General features: G+C 41.4%; 1 protein-coding gene across 1 annotated transcript; it reads right to left on the bottom strand.

Annotated features, from left to right (window-relative positions):
* Positions 1–374: 374 nt before the first annotated feature.
* Positions 375–12,920, bottom strand: cj058 (CJ058 protein). Its single transcript, NM_001140829.1, is given in 4 exon segments — positions 375–916; positions 7,287–7,296; positions 7,774–7,953; positions 12,881–12,920. Coding segments are annotated over 3 exon segments (315 nt in total). The 5' UTR covers positions 7,919–7,953; positions 12,881–12,920; the 3' UTR covers positions 375–756.
* Positions 12,921–16,663: the final 3,743 nt, after the last annotated feature.

The raw sequence follows: 16,663 nt of genomic DNA, 5'->3' as shown, positions 1-16,663 counted from the left end.
TTAGCTTCATTCAATCCATAGCACAGAAGAGCTGTGTTGTAGCATGGTGTTAATTTAAAGGTAATGAGCCGACATATGCAGCGTTTACAATGAATGCTGTCTCCTCGGAAACATTGCCTTTAAATGTTCATCGTGCTCTAAGGCTAATATGCTGCACTATGGATTGAGTTCAGCCCTTACTCCCTATAATACACAAACATTAAGCATGGACTGAGAAACTCTCCACTTGTTTCATAAGCCACCTTTGTAAATAAAATAAGTAGCAGATTGTGTTGCACAGCTACGTAGCTGAGACTGTTATGGAAACAAACATTTTATGAAAGGGTTAAAATGTTCAGAATGTCATGCTGGTCCAGAGAAGAAGAAAATAGGATGGTGTGATGGGTTTATTGTGCTTTACATCCTGTCTCTCACACACCTGCTTCCTGCCAACCTGGCGAGTATATTGAGGCAGTGTGTGTTTAGATATCAAACCTTCTCCCCTCGTCACTGAGTTTACAGTCAGGTCTTCATTAATAAACACACATTGACCACACGCATATTCATTCACAGGTATAACATGAAACACATAGCAAAGTAACAAGACTGACTTTACGTACAAAATCCAGATGCAGAGAACCATGCATTCCTCGAGTTTGACTGCATTAGACTTCAATAAAAGTGTGAAACTCACTAGTTGTAGATATCTCTCCCAAGAGATGAGTAATGTTCTCACAGTTAAAGTGCAAGCAGTAAGGTCCCTGGTTGACAATACCTTCATTTAACCAGGTAAATCATGAGAACACATCTTTTACAATAACGACCTGACCAAGACCTTAAGCCTACAGAACACTGTCTAGTTGGTACAACTTGGAGTTTCCACACCGAGAGAAAATAGATGGGAATAAGGTCCACCTCGTCTTCCAATGGGCTTATGAGTGCAGGGACTTAAGAGGTCAGGATATTATAAGCAGTGGAGCTCATCATTCACCAGAACATTCACATTGTTACTGAGGAAGAGGCACGTTCTATGATGGGCGGCGCTAGCAATAATAGAAATCATGTAAGGTTGGTGCAGGAGAACTACAGATATGAAAAATGCCCTTTTCAAGTTTAAATGTCGTCATACACAACTCAAAAACACTTGATGTTCTGATAAAGTTCAGTTGTGAATGAAACGGAGGAGTCTTTATCAGCGTTGATCTAATGCTACTAAGTTTGTGAACACAAAATTAACCATCTATTGCACTGGAACAATTCTCTTGACAGCCTGTAAAACATCTTCATTCTCCACTTTGTTGCCAAACTCCTCCTCCCTGTGCTCCAGAAGAATTCCCTGAGGAGGAAAAAAGACCATTTTAAAAAAGGGACCTACGTAATACCAAACAAGCTCACAACACAATGTAACAACAATGCTGCTGCTCTCGGTCTATACATTTCGGTTAAACCGTGATTGTATCAATATTGTCCTGGAGGACGTCCTTCCCTTGTCTCTACTCATGGCCACTGATTACTGAGTTGATAACAGATTGTGTGTCTCATCTGCAGCACTGGATCCTTCAAGGTTGAGTCTCTCCCCTCATACAGTGGGGGAAAAAAGTATTTGATCCCCTGCTGATTTTGTACGTTTGCGCACTGATAAAGGATCAGTATAATTTTAATGGTAGGTTTATTTGAACAGTGAGAGACAGAATAACAAACATATCCAGAAAAACACGTCAAAAATGTTATAAATTGATTTGCATTTTAATGAGGGAAATAAGTATTTGACCCCCTCTACATCAGAAAGATTTATGGCTCCCAGGTGTCTTTTATACAGGTAACGAGCTGAGATTAGGAGCACACTCTTAAAGAGAGTGCTCCTAATCTCAGTTTGTTACCTTTATAAAAGACACCTGTCCACAGAAGCAATCAATCAATCAGATTCCAAACTCTCCACCATGGCCAAGACCAAATAGCTCTCCAAGGATGTCAGGGACAAGATTGTAGACCTACACAAGGCTGGAATGGGCTACAAGACCATCGCCAAGCAGCTTGGTGAGAAGGTGACAACAGTTGGTGCGATTATTCGCAAATGGAAGAAACACAAAAGAACTGTCAATCTCCCTCGGCCTGGAGCTCCATGCAAGATCTCACCTCGTGGAGTTGCAATGATCATGAGAACGGTGAGGAATCAGTCCAGAACTACACGGGAGGATCTTGTCAATGATCTAAAGGCAGCTGGGACCATAGTCACCAAGAAAACAATTGGTAACACACTACGCTGTGAAGGACTAAAATCCTGCAGTGCCCGCAAGGTCCCCCTGCTCAAGAAAGCACATATACATGCCCGTCTGAAGTTTGCTAACGAACATCTGAATGATTGAGGACAACTGGTGAAAGTGTTGTGGTTAGATGAGACCAAAATGGAGCTCTTTGGCATCAACTCATCTCGCCGTGTTTGGAGGAGGAGGAATGCTGCCTATGACCCCAAGAACACCATCTCCACCGTCAAACATGGAGGTGGAAACATTATGCTTTGGGGGTGTTTTTCTGCTCAGGGGACAGGACAACTTCACCGCATCATTTGACGGGGCCATGTACTGTCAAATCTTGGATGAGAACCTCCTTCCCTCAGCCAGGGCATTGAAAATGGGTCGTGGATGGGTATTCCAGCATGACAATGACCCAAAACACACGGCCAAGGCAACAAAGGAGTGGCTCAAGAAGAAGCACATTAAGGTCCTGGAGTGGCCTAGCCAGTCTCCAGACCTTAATCCCATAGAAAATCTGTGGAGGGAGCTGAAGGTTCGAGTTGCCAAACGTCAGCCTCGAAACCTTAATGACTTGGAGAAGATCTGCAAAGAGGAGTGGTACAAAATCCCTCCTGAGATGTGTGCAAACCTGGTGGCCAACTACAAGAAACGTCTGACCTCTGTGATTGCCAACAAGGGTTTTGCCACCAAGTACTAAGTCATGTTTTGCAGAGGGGTCAAATACTTATTTCCCTCATTAAAATGCTAATCATTTTATAACATTTTTGACATGCTTTTTTTCAGTATTTTTTTGTTATTCTGTCTCTCACTGTTCATATAAACCTACCATTAAAATTATAGACTGATCATTTCTTTGTAAGTGGGCAAATGTACAAAATCAGCAGGGGATCAAATACTTTTTCCCCCCCCTGTACATGTGTCGGCAGTTAGAGTCTAAAGGTGTCAGCATGCTTCAGTTCAGCTGGCACCCAGCAGTGTGCTCGCATACTCCCTTAATAGACCTCTGCTTGAAAAACGAGCAAAAAAGCAGCAATAGTACTGTTTGTCCATTTTGAGACATTACAGTTCCTCAAAATAGTCAGAGATAATCTAAGATAAAAATGACAGATTTCTTGAGTTATGTTTTTTTGCCGAGTAGATCTTAGTTAAACATGTAAAATTGCGCACCCTAAGATCGTAGGTGCAGTATTTCTAAACATTTTTTTTATGAAAACGAGTCGTCTCTCGTTGAATGACAGACTATTGAAGAATCCCTACTGTTAGCCAATTACAGACGAAGGGGAGTAGACTTCGGCTTGCCTCAAGAAAAAAATGGTGTGCCCGAACAGCCGAAAAAAAACCTTACCGAAGTCCAAAATGAACAAAAATGTCACAAAATATGCACAAACTCTTACTGTTTCGGCTGGGAAGCATGCGGACACCTTAACAGCTCCAGTTAATGATTCCCAGCTGTGGCTGAGCGTACTCCATTGATGCACAGCCCTGTGTGTGGGGTACCTGGTTCCCTGCTCCGATGACAAACACGCCTCCCAGGACGAAGCCCTCCCCCAACATGTTGCCCTGGTAACCGGCCTTCCAGGCCCGCATAAAGTTCTGCCACACACCCAGACGGATGAAGCCCAGCCCCCCCATCTTCCTCTGTAGTGGGCCATAGAAGTGGTGCTGCAAAGAACACAAGTAAACCAATCAATCAACGGAGAAAAGAAAACTCAAAACTCAGACAGACAATAGGCATACTATATCTACAAATGGTTCAGCTCCTCTCCTTCATAGCAGGCCCGTGTAGAAATCAATTCAAACATGTTCACAGTTCATTTAGGCCAGTGCAGATGAAGGAATGGAGACAAGGAGAGGAAGCCTTTGTTAGACTATTGAGATGCACCCATAGAGAGTCAGGGTTTGTCTCTCCTGTAGATTATTCAGATGTACCCATAGTCAAGTCCGTCTCACCTTCTATTGAGACGCACCCATAGAGAGTCAGGGGGTGTTTCTGAAAATGCATACTACCATGGTCCGAGCACGCATATTAGAGCATGGGAGGGTCGGAGTCAAAATCAAATTATGCGAAACGGAGCACGGTGGACACTTCTCTAAGGCGTACTCCGTTTGTACAGTTGAAGTCGGATGTTTACATACACATTAGCCAAATGCATTTAAAGTTTCTCAGTTTTTCCACAATTCCTGACATTTAATCCGAGTAAAGATTCCCTGTCTTAGGTCAGTTAGGATCACTACTTTATTTTAAGAATGTGAAATATCAGAATAATAGTAGAGAGAATGATTTATTTCAGCTTTTATTTCTTTCATCACATTCCCAGTGGGTCAGAAGTTTACATACACTCAATTAGTATTTGGTAGCATTGCCTTTAAATTGTTTAACTTGGGTATCCTTCCACAAGCTTCCCACAATAAGTTGGGTGGATTTTGGCCCATTCCTCCTGACAGAGCTGGTGTAACTGAGTCAGGTTTGTAGGCCTCCTTGCTCGCACACACTTTCAGTTCTGCCCACAAATTTTCAATAGGATTGAGGTCAGGGCTTTGCGATGGCCACTCCAATACTTTGATTTTGTTGTCCTCAAGTCATTTTGCCACAACTTTGGAAGTATGCTTGGGGTCATTGTCCATTTGGAAGACCCATTTTTGACCAAGCTTTAACTTCCTGACTGATGTCTTGAGATGTTACTTCAATATATCCACATAATGTCCCTTCCTCATGATGCCATCTATTTTGTGAAGTGCACCAGTCCCTCCTGCAGCAAAGCACCCCCACAACATGATGCTACCACCCCCGTGCTTCACGGTTGGGATGATGTTCTTCGGCTTGCAAGCCTCCCCCTTTTTCCTCCAAACATAACGATGGTCATTATGGCCAAACAGTTCTATTTTTGTTTCATCAGTCCAGAGGACATTTCTCCATGTGCAGTTGCAAACCATAGTCTGGCTTTTTTAATGGCGGTTTTGGAGCAGCGGCTTCTTCCTTGCTGAGCGGCCTTTAAGGTTATGTCGATATAGGACTCGTTTTACTGTGGATACAGATACTTTTGTACCCGTTTACTCCAGCATTTTCACAAGGTCCTTTGCTGTTGTTCTGGGATTGATTTGCACTTTTCACACCAAAGTACGTTCATCTCTAGGAGAATGCATAAAACGATCCTGAGCGGTGTGATGGCTGCGTGGTCCCATGGTGTTTATACTTGTGTACTATTGTTTGTACAGATGAACGTGGTACCTGCAGGCGTTTCGAAATTGCTCCCAAGGATGAACCAGACTTGTGGAGGTCTACAAATTTCTTTCTGAGGTCTTGCCTGATTTCTTTTGATTTTCCCATGATGTCAAGCAAAGAGGCACTGAGTTGGAAGGTAAGCCTTGAAATACATCCACAGGTACACCTCCAATTGACTAAAATTATGTCAATAAGCCTATCAGAAGCTTCTAAAGCCATGACATCCTTTTCTGGAATTTTCCAAGCTGTTTAAAGGCACAACTGGAATTTGATACAGTAAATTATAAGTGAAATAATCTGTCTGTAAACAATTGTTGGAAAAATTAATTGTGTCATGCACAAAGTAGATGTCCTAATCGACTTGCCAAAACTATAGTTTGTTAACAAGAAATTTGTGGAGTGGTTGAAAAATGAGTTTTAATGACTCCAACCTAAGCATATGTAAACTTCCGACTTCAACTGTACATATTTTAAAGCATGCATCGATGCAAGCTTCAACGGAAAGTATGCAAAGAAATATGACGCAACAACAAAATTACGCAGCATTTCTTGAAATCAATGGCGGCCATTATTTGAGCTGAAGGGGGAGAAAATACACTCCGACTTCGGAATGAAATGTTGCCTATTCACATCTCATAAAGTATTGTAGTCAGGCAACATGCTTTATCTTAATAAATACATGCTGTGTTAATTTTGGCATGTTTACCTGCCTACGTACCGGAGATCACAAGCCCATAATAAGTCAATAGGGCTAACTGGCAAGCTAGCCAGATAGCCACGAAGAATTGTTAGCTAGCTAATCACAAAAAATTGACATAATATTCGTTTTAGGTCATTATCTGGTTAGCTACATTATTATGATTCACATATAGATAGCTGATATTTATGAGGTAAAACGGTTGCTTTGTGTATATCTTGTTTTGTCACGTTTGCCATTGTTGTCCTTGCTGGAAGATGGTTCAGTGAATGGGTAAGTCCATAGTAAATCAATAGGGCTAACTGGCTAGCTAGCTAGCCACAAAGAATTGGTAGCTACCCAGAAAAAATGTACATCTACCTTCCATAACATTAGTTTTAGGTCATTTTGTCTGTTTAACTAGCTGGATAGCTAGATTATTCAGATTCACTTATACCTAGCTGATAGTTGCGAAGTAAAACATCTTCGTGTCTATCTTGTTTTGCCTATTGTTGCCATTGTCCTGACTGGAAGAAGGTTCAGTGAATGAGGAGATGCAGCGTGAGATAATACAGTAGCGGTGTACCAGTGCTTCACAAATGTATCGTTTTATGCATTCTCCACATTCTCGTCCTCACAAGAACGTACTCAAGAGAACGTGGTGCACTTGGAGCATGATAGTGTGGAGCACGGTAGTATGCATACTGAGTAACACCCAGGGTCTCACCTTCTCGTCTACATAGATGTCCCCAGCGAAGTGCGGTCGGAAGTCCTGGATCTCCGTGCCGATGTTCTCCTTCACCACGGCAACTAGAGGGACCCCGAGATCCTCAAGCTGGGTCTTCAGAGAGGACAGCTCGGAAGCTTCCTACGCACACACAATTAGTACAATTTCATTAATAGGATGGGGTCTTGTTTATTCTCCTGATGCATACAGTGGAATCTACACAACAACAACATATGGTGTGAAATATAGACTTGATTTAAGACCATTTATGACATTTTGGATGAACTTTCCCTGTAAGTAAAAAAAGCTGACTATACTGTATAGTATCAGTGACATCACTTCACCTCTCTGCACAAAAATCATCCGGGCCGTCGTACAGCCATGACTACTGCTCCCGTCTTCTCCCACAGAGCTTTGGCCTTTATGGTGTTCTCATCTGCAGGACACACACATTTACACAGGTCATGCATTGGTACCTGGGCTCTGCAGTGTGACGATTTTGGTCGCATATGCGCCTAAATATTTTGCTGTGCGACCTGGATAAAAACTATTCTTGGAGCACCAGTGTGCCTAGACCATTTTTTTATCACCCAGATAATAATTAGGCTTCGCTCTACCGTTGTTTCCGAGTCTCGCGAGAAAAAAAGCGAGCGGATATTCGTTAGCATATTATGGACCACAAAATGCCTTGCTCAGAGCTATGCAAAAGATATTCAGAGTTCTGTAAACTCTGTTTGAGATTTCAAATCTTAACAGCTGCCATGTTGGCACCAAAAGCTCTAACCTTGCTACATTCTAGTATGAATGTAAAACAGAATGTCATTGTTATACTGTAGAACGTTTGGTGCCAGTATGATCGACAGTTTTCTGCACTTTCCGGCCATGCCCAGTAGGTGAACCAGGGCCCTCGTACCGTTTCCAGTGGAGCGGAGGTCTGCGTCCTCCAGGTACTCCAGTGAGGCCTGGGCAGCCTTGGTCAGACACAAGTCAGTGTTGGCCAGGAAGATTCCAACGATGGCAACTCCTAAGGTCCCCAGACCCAGAGACCACATCCCCATCTCAAACAGCTCCACCTCGAGGCCGGAGGACAACCCTGCAGCCAAAAAGATAGACAAACATGATTATCAGAGTGATTTATTGTTCTTAGGGAAGGAGAAACTTTAAGAGGAACCAGAGCCTAGAGAAGAGGGCCGGTCTTCTTACTCTGTCATGCCACACGTACATGTCTAATGATTTCTGGTACTGTTAGGTAACGGGACTTTACTGTTAGCGAGAGGCAACATTCCTAGGCATGGGTTAGGGGGTGGGATGGTCAGGGTCACTGATATAGGCCATAAGACAAGTAAAGGGAACTAGCCTATAACAAACTCCATGCAATGTGTCACTAGAGCGAGATAATGTAATGCTCCTTGCCTGATTTCGGCTTGTTAGGGTCAGGGCTGGATGAGGCTGTGCTGAGGTGAAAGGCTTTTAGACAAGGAAGTCTGGCTGTAGGGTTGGTAGAGGGCTGGCTGTTGTGAATGGCACCCCCCAGAGGCAGGGAAGAGATGTGCAGAGTCTGAGATAGCCTCCATCTGGCCCTTAGGGCTTTAGCGGAGCATCTGGAGAGGGCCTGGACCAGTGCCAGGGCCATGGTGACTGTATAAACACAACCTATCAGAACTTTCTCTGACTCTTATAAAACAGGCATTCTCTGAAGAGACAAGAAAAACAGAAGCCTTCATCGTGAGCGTGAAATCACTCGTGTTTGAAAGATGGCATGGGAACATGCAACTACTGTTAGGAAGTAGTGACCAATGTTCAAACAGTAGGCTAAAAACTCTGTTTTTGTTTATCTTTTCAGAGACTGGCACAATTACCATATAACCGTGAGTTATGGATGAAGACCATCATGAAAATAAATTAACCTTCATAACCCCCCCCCCAAAAAATATATAAAAATACAAAAAGCTGACTGAAAAGTGTGACAAGTTGAATGGTAAACTGATGGGTACACTCAATGGCTGCGTGGTATTGTGATGCAATAATTGACATGGTAATATAGAATGTTAATTAAAATGTTGAAGGTTGACTCAGCGAAATGACATTGCCATGAACAGCGCCGCAGATATTGAGATGAGCGAGATGCAAGACTTCGCTCTCACACAGTCACACACAGTATCTGTGCATGTACATGGGTTCACTTCACTTTGTTCACAGCGTGGAAGCCAGGGAACCAAAACGGCAGAGAAGTTGAGCCTCGCGCTTCAACCCTCTTAGTTGTAGCGGAAATTGACCCACTATGCTGTTTACTTTCTGGATCTACATCATATTGCTGAGTTCACCTTTAACTGATGTGGCTCATGCAATGGAATGTATTTGTGGTAATGTCAGTTGAGTTGAATCAACAAATCACAGCACAAATTCCAACTTCTACATCCTGCTTTGCGCCTCGCAATGGCCACCAGTCCACCCATTATGCCATCATTGGGCTTGTTCGACATTGCAGCCGAAGGTACAGATAACAGTACCAAAGCGACTATAAGTCGCTCTGGATAAGAGCGTCTGCTAAATGACTAAAATGTAAATTTAAAATGTAACTGCCGCCTTACGGATTTCCAAAGAGCCTTGCGTCATAATGAACTACTCATTATTATTTGTAGATCAGTCAGTCACAATTTAACCATGATACATTCCGATTTTGATCCTCTCCAACAAGGCCAACGACTTGAATGGGGTTGTCCATTATATTTCTATGGCTGCACGTGCAGACAGGAGCAGTGGAGAAAAACATGCATCTTTTTTATTTTGCTAATCGAACGGTTATTACGGTGACCGAGGTCATTTGGCTGGCCAATAGATGCTGTAAAGAGGTCAATGGACCGCAGACCTCGGGGGATAGAAGTAGGACGCTGGATTGGCACACATTCAAAGTGGATATTCATTTTTTTAACTGTAATGCAGGTAATTGGTGACATGAACGTGTATTGGGGTTGACATCCATACAAGCATTATACTCCGCTTTTTACCTCAACATAGTGTGAAATACACATATAAACAATAGCTTAAATGAGGAGATTCGGGATCTTTCCCACACGCGTTTCCATGTTCTGGTCGAGTTCCATTAACCTCTTTACCTCATCTTTAACCGTCATCCAAAATTCCATGACTGTCACAGTCCTAAGCCTGGGGCATGTAGTTTAAATGTGTACAGTGGGCTGTTGACTAAGAAAAGGAAGAACTACACTTTCACTGTGTGTAAAAATGTCACTCTGGTCAGTATTGTCTGGGTGGGTCAGTTCAGTACATTATATTTTACTCAACTCTAGTGTGCTGTACTGTGCATTGTACTAAACTCTATTCTATTCTTCTGGACAGTTCAGTACTGTACTCAACTTTTTTTTACTGTACTGTGCCACCCACACTTGTGAAACAGACTTCTACGATTGCTTCAAATTTGGTCAGGTCTGGACCAAAAACGACTTATGTGGACGTTGAAATCAAGGCCAGGGCAGACTGACCATATTTCAACGTCCATGGATGTCCGGTGTCGGTCGGTACGGATGCTGGTTACAGCAAATGGAAAGAGAGGGGGCTCTTGGGTAGATGTCAGTAAGAGACGAGAGAGGTGACATTAACTGGAGAGACAGAGAGAGAGGGATGGGTTGTCCAGGCTGTTTTCAATTTTGCTTTGACCACCAGATGACAGAAAGTTTGAAAAAAAACAAACAGTTATGATTTGGTTAAACCAAATAGATATCAGTAAAAACACTAACTGATAGGTCTACCTTTACTTGTTATTTCTGTTAACTTTCATTATTGTCCCCCATGAGGGAGAGAAATTAGAAAATATCTTAAAGATGAGTGGGTTTTTGGTAACGGAATTTCAAGGCACAGGGCAATGTTTCTTAAACTTACACAAGGCAAATAATTTATCCAAACGAAATATATGTGTTGATATTAGTTGGCAGGGGTCTTTACTTCAACATTATTGTGTGTTGATGTACAGAGATGGGTAAGCTGACAACGTCACGCTTCAATGAGGCAGAAGTCTGTGCGTTGTTGTGGTTCTGGACGGTCAGACAGCTAGCAACAATGACAAGAAACTGCCACGTGGGGAATAGTAACTCCTTTCAGCTTGTTAAATCTGGTTCTTGATACCATGTCTTGTTTTTAGGTGTTTTGACTGATTTCTTGTCAATGCTAATATGGCAAAAATAAGTTCTAGCTAGCTAACCAACAACTAACAATGTATTTGAGCGACAACAAGTGGCTCATTGTGCAAATGTATTTGTTTTCAATGAACATTGGAGACTAAATATAGTTGACATGTTGCAAACAATCTAACCAACCCAGTCTGTTTTGCCCCATAGTTGTGCATTTGTCGGTTTTGTTGCTAAACAACCAACCCGTCTATTTCAAATACATTTCAAGACTTTTTCTGGTAGATGTATTCTAAGACTCCTTTTCTATCTGTTTGGCTGTCGCTTATATCAAAGCCATCGCTTATTCCTTATATTTAGGATAGAAAATGGCTGAACATCTTATTTATCAGAAATATAATCTCAGCTTTCATTGGTCACCAGATTTGACATTCTCCTATGAACTTCACATGTTGGTGCTCATGGGTCCTTTTGGAAATGACCTTAGGCATTGTTTAATGAATGACAGCAAACCTATTTGTCTACATTACATTTCCTCAGGAAACTGATGGGCATGACTAAGTTAAACATATGAACTGCTCCGTTTGTTGTGGCTTATCTTTAGACCATCAAACTGTACTGGGCTGTTAGTCACAGTATGTGGTTATAAAGTTGCAGGTGTGACACACACACACACCCTAATGTCTCAGACCATAGCTTACATGGCTAATCCTCCTTCCCCTTGTATAAGCAAGAAGGGCCTTAACATACAATGTTAGACAGTACACAGTGAATCATCAGTATAGTCAACTGAGGATAATTATTATAAGTCTATATGAACATGAACAAAATACTGTTACTGTATTGTCAGGGCTTGCTTAGATGTGGATTTTTCAAGATATGGATCATTCAGGTATTTTCCATTTTCTCTGAACAAGACAGTCTGAATGGTCCACCAAATGCTTAGGCCTACATGCATGAAATATGTGAAACCAAACACAAACCTACACGTATGGTCATTATAAAAATACTCAAATTCCATTTTCAAACATGATTCATTTTTCAAACAATCACCCACTGAAGGCGTGCACTCATTTACCTCAAGTTCAGCTCATTCAATCCCAAGTACTCTGTTCTGCACTTCACCGTGACTTGAGTCTTGACTAACTACTGCAGTGTGACTTTCCCTTCTCAGAGTGAGGACAAAGGACTGAACCCTAATGAGAACAGCAACCTGGCAGCCGCCCATGAACTGATTGACTGGATTCCATGTAGATAGATAGTGGAAAGGAATGTTAACATTGTAACTGTAAGCTTAGCTATACTGATTTATACAGTGACAATGAGTTGAGAAACGGACTGTCATTATTGACAACGAAAAATCGTGACAAAGATTAAATGGAAAGTAGGCTAGTTCCAGATCTGAATATTAACTGAATTCTGCACCTTCTTATTCCTTGTCTTAGAGCGCTTATTTCAAATTGAGTGACAAATTATTAAATGTGGCTTCCCATAAAAACCCTATCAAGACAACTGCCATGCAATTTGACATAGATAGCTTGCCTATTTGATAAGTAACCTAGAGATCCACTAAAAGACAGACAGTCATGCTGACTGGTAAGTGGCATTATAAAGTAAACTTTACTAGCTAGCTAAATCTATGTTGGCATTCTTTGATTAACGCATTAAATAGGCCAAGTATAAGTTAGTAGTAGCAATGACCCTTAACGTTAGTTTGTTCACTTTGTAGACTTCACATTTGGCCTAGTCATCTAGCTAGCTGGCTATCTAGGTTGACGCTAGCTAGTTGCATGATGACGTTAGCTTGCTGATTGAAATAATGCTCGCAACAAAATGTTTAACAATATTTCAAATAATGTATAAAGGAATGATACTCACAAATATTGTGTTGAAGGAGAAGAGTGCAGTTGACGTCTCCGTTCAAAATATCTAAATTTGGCGTAGGTGTAACAGTTGATCAAGATAAATGGATTAGTCATTGCAGGGAAAGTAATCGCACAAGATAAAAAAAAATACAAAATACAATAAAAACAGATTGACAGATTAATTGTTGAGAAAAAAAAATCATACACTGAGGAGTAATGTACCGACAATGCGTGTACACACACACCAGAGGTAGTAAATTCTGGTAACAGAGTAATTAGAATTACATGTCCATGAACAAAAAGCAGGGTTACTATTTACCAATTAGTAACAGTTTGGCTGAATATATCACAGTTATGTTTTCAGTAGACTAACCGATTAGGCCTAGAGTGACAGATAAACACCCAACCCTGTGCCCGTGCCCCCTGCATACACACCACACAGCCCATACACACAGCATCCCCACCAACACACACACCACACACACATAGCCTAACACTTCTCAATAAATCTGATAACAAATCTTACTTCCAAGGTAGGCCTACACCTGAGCTTGGTTACATTGTAATGTTATTTTTGGTGTTGATGAGTTACTCTAGTGATGGGAGGATAAACTGCACAATTTCCAGTAAATAATTAGGCTCAGAAGAGAGATTGACTGGCCCCAGTGATGAACTGGGATGAAGTGGTACAGTCAATAACACAAAAGAAAAATAGAAAAATCTATGTACAGTATGTGCAAATGTAGAAGAGTAGGGAGCTAGGCAATAAATAGGCCCTAGAGGCAAAAATAATTACAATTTAGCATTAATACTGGAGTGATACATGTGCAGATGATGATGTGCAAGTAGAGATACTGGGGTGCAAAAGAGCAAGAGGGTAAGTAATAATATGGGGATGAGGTAGGGCCCTGTGAGTGTGTAGGGGCCTGTGAGTGTGCATAGAGACAGAGCACAAGACAGGTGAAATATCCAGATGCGACACCCCCGCACATTGACTCAGTACTGGTACCCCCTGGATATAGCCTCGTTATTGTTATTTTATTGTGTTACTTAAAAAAATTAAAATAATAATAATAATAATTCATTTAGTAAATATTTTCTTAACTCTTTTTATTAACTGCTTTGTTGGTTAAGGGCTTGTAAGTAAGCATTTCACAATAAGGTCTACTACACCTGTTGTTTCGGCGCATATGACACATTTGATCCCTTGTTATGGGGTACTACAGGGTTGTATTCATTAGGGTACACTGTAGCAATCTTTTTCAAAATGTTGTGCTACGGAAAATGAAATTGAGCATTTGTTATAGGACAAGTTCAGATAGTACCTCCCTACAGGTATTTCAATCCCTGTTTCTTCGGTTTGATGACTACTTAGTACGAGCCAGAGACTAAAATATTGGACACTTACTGGAGCGACACGCTTCACCGCCCACAGTTGCCTAAATGCCAGTCAGGATGCCGCCATTGTTGTTGACTCATCCCATTCCTCGCTAGCCTAGTCCCAGTTTGTGCTGTCTTGCCAACTCCTATGGCCATTGTCACACCAAAACAACAGATCAGGGACCAGGCTAATTCCTCTCTGTTTTATGTGAGGGATCGGAAATTATCTTCTATTCAATGACATTACATTAGGCTGTGCTCTGTTTTCTATTGCCTTTGGATAGTGGTGTTGCATGGGTGTAGGGATTGTCAATTGAACTGCCTTTATTTGGAATATTCAGAAATCTTCTTCCTGAAAAGCAAATGGATAACATTTATGTCAAGGTGTGCCGATATTGAGGCATCACATATATACTGTATATAGCCTACCACTTGGAGCACTGCACAGGTCCACTTGTACTATTATTCTAATATGATATTAGACAATACTGCTACTATACTGTGCTACTACTGTACTGACCCCCTCATCCAGGACCACCAGAACAGGAGGGGTTTATTTCTCAGGGTTCTCAGGAAGGGTCTTAACCTCTGCGACTGGCTCGGCAGGCTTTTCAAATAGGTCTGAGGTCAGGGGTCAAGTCACAGGAGTTCTCAGAGGGATCTGGGCATTCCTATAGAGATTTGGGTCACCCCTGTATGTGCTGTATGTTGTGTATTGACATGGGCACCCCCCCTAAATATTAAACAAATTAATTATGGTGATAATTGTTACTGTAACTGTACACACACAACTCTAACCTCACCTTTGACTCCTCATCTGCCTCTCTTCTGCTTTCCTCCTCATGAGACATCTCAAGCTCCTTTTTCAGAATATCCACGTCAGCAAAGCTGTTAATTGCTTAGCTACATTGTAGCATATCCCATTTATAAAGAATATACAACAAATTACAAAATCAATGGTTTTGTCCATGGTTTTGCTCATTGTCTTGAGGGGGGTCTGCTTGCTTGGCCACTGATCAGTCATACAGACCTATTTATTGGCAAGAAGACACTGACTCCTAGAGGCAATCGACCATGTTGCAGTTTAAAGACGTTTTCAACTCTCTCCAGCTTTCATGACTCCAGAGGAATGAAAAAGCGTTCTCTTTAGTCTGTATCCGGGAAACTCCCTAGTCAGGCAAATAAACTGCCATAGCTTTTACATGCAAACGTATAATTACTGTGTAAAACGAGAAATTGCTTATACTGATAGGCAAGCTATCACAAAATGTGTTGCTAACCATATCAACAGCCCATGCCAATAACGTTACAACAACAGCTAACGACGTTATTAACTTATCTAGCTAGCAAAAAAATGTGCTACTCTTCTCGTGGGTTCATTTCTCCTTTGGGCTAAATAATCGATGAGGTTAACAGGTTGCTCGACCGACAGCATTCCCTCCAAAATGCATTTACCCACGGACTTTTTCAAAAAATCTAAGTCCATGCATAGGGTTTACAAAATATGTTGTCAAAAATGACTGAATGATGCCTCGTCATCCATCTCCATAGAAACGATGTTACACTATTATCCTAAGCCCTAAAACGTGGCCAGTGAATAAATTGTACGTTTTTATTATATTTGAGACATGGAACATAATGTCTACTATAGTTTTAAAATACATATAAAAAAGCTGTTATTGGTAGAAAGCTTGATAATTCGACATTTCTAGAATTTAGCCTACTAACCTTCCTCACCACACAGCCCACCGCCTCAGGTGAGCATTGAACCCAATGACCAAACTAGACCTGTCTGGCTCTAGTGCTGGTTTAAAAACAAACACTCTCTCCGCTGTGGTAGGCCTTTTCCTATCAGCTTCAGTCGATACGACTTTGTTGCAACAAGTGGAATATTGGCCCTCTCTTGAACATTGCGTACCTATGGTTCTGGTGTTGACTAACTTTTCTGCTACCCATGTTGATTCTAAGGTGTTTTATCTGCCCATTGCCCTTTGGTTTTTATAGATATACCCTCTGGAGAACTAGATCATGGCCCATAGAAGTAGACATAACTCTCATCAAAAGGATGAAGTGAAAACACAACCAATTAATTTATTAAGGCCCAGTGCAGTCAAAAATGTAATTTGTTGTGTTTTATATACAGTGCCAGTCGAAATTTTGGACATACCTACTCATTCAATGGTTATTCTTTATTTTTACTATTTTCGACATTGTAGAATAATAGTGAAGACATTAAAACTATGAAATAACACATACGGAATCATGTAGTAACCAAAAAAAAGTGTTAAACAAATCAAAATGTATTTTAGAATTTAGATTCTTCAAAGTAGCCACCCTTTGCCTTGATGACAGCATTGCACACTCTTGGCATTCTCTCGACCAGCTTCATGAGGAATGCTTTTCAAACCGTCTTGAA

Source organism: Salmo salar, chromosome 18 (genome assembly GCF_965601325.2).
Source record: "Salmo salar chromosome 18, fSalSal1, whole genome shotgun sequence".
NCBI classification, from domain to species: domain Eukaryota; kingdom Metazoa; phylum Chordata; class Actinopteri; order Salmoniformes; family Salmonidae; genus Salmo; species Salmo salar.
The sequence above is the reverse complement of the archived record's forward strand: the minus strand, read 5'-3'. Positions and strand labels throughout refer to the sequence as shown.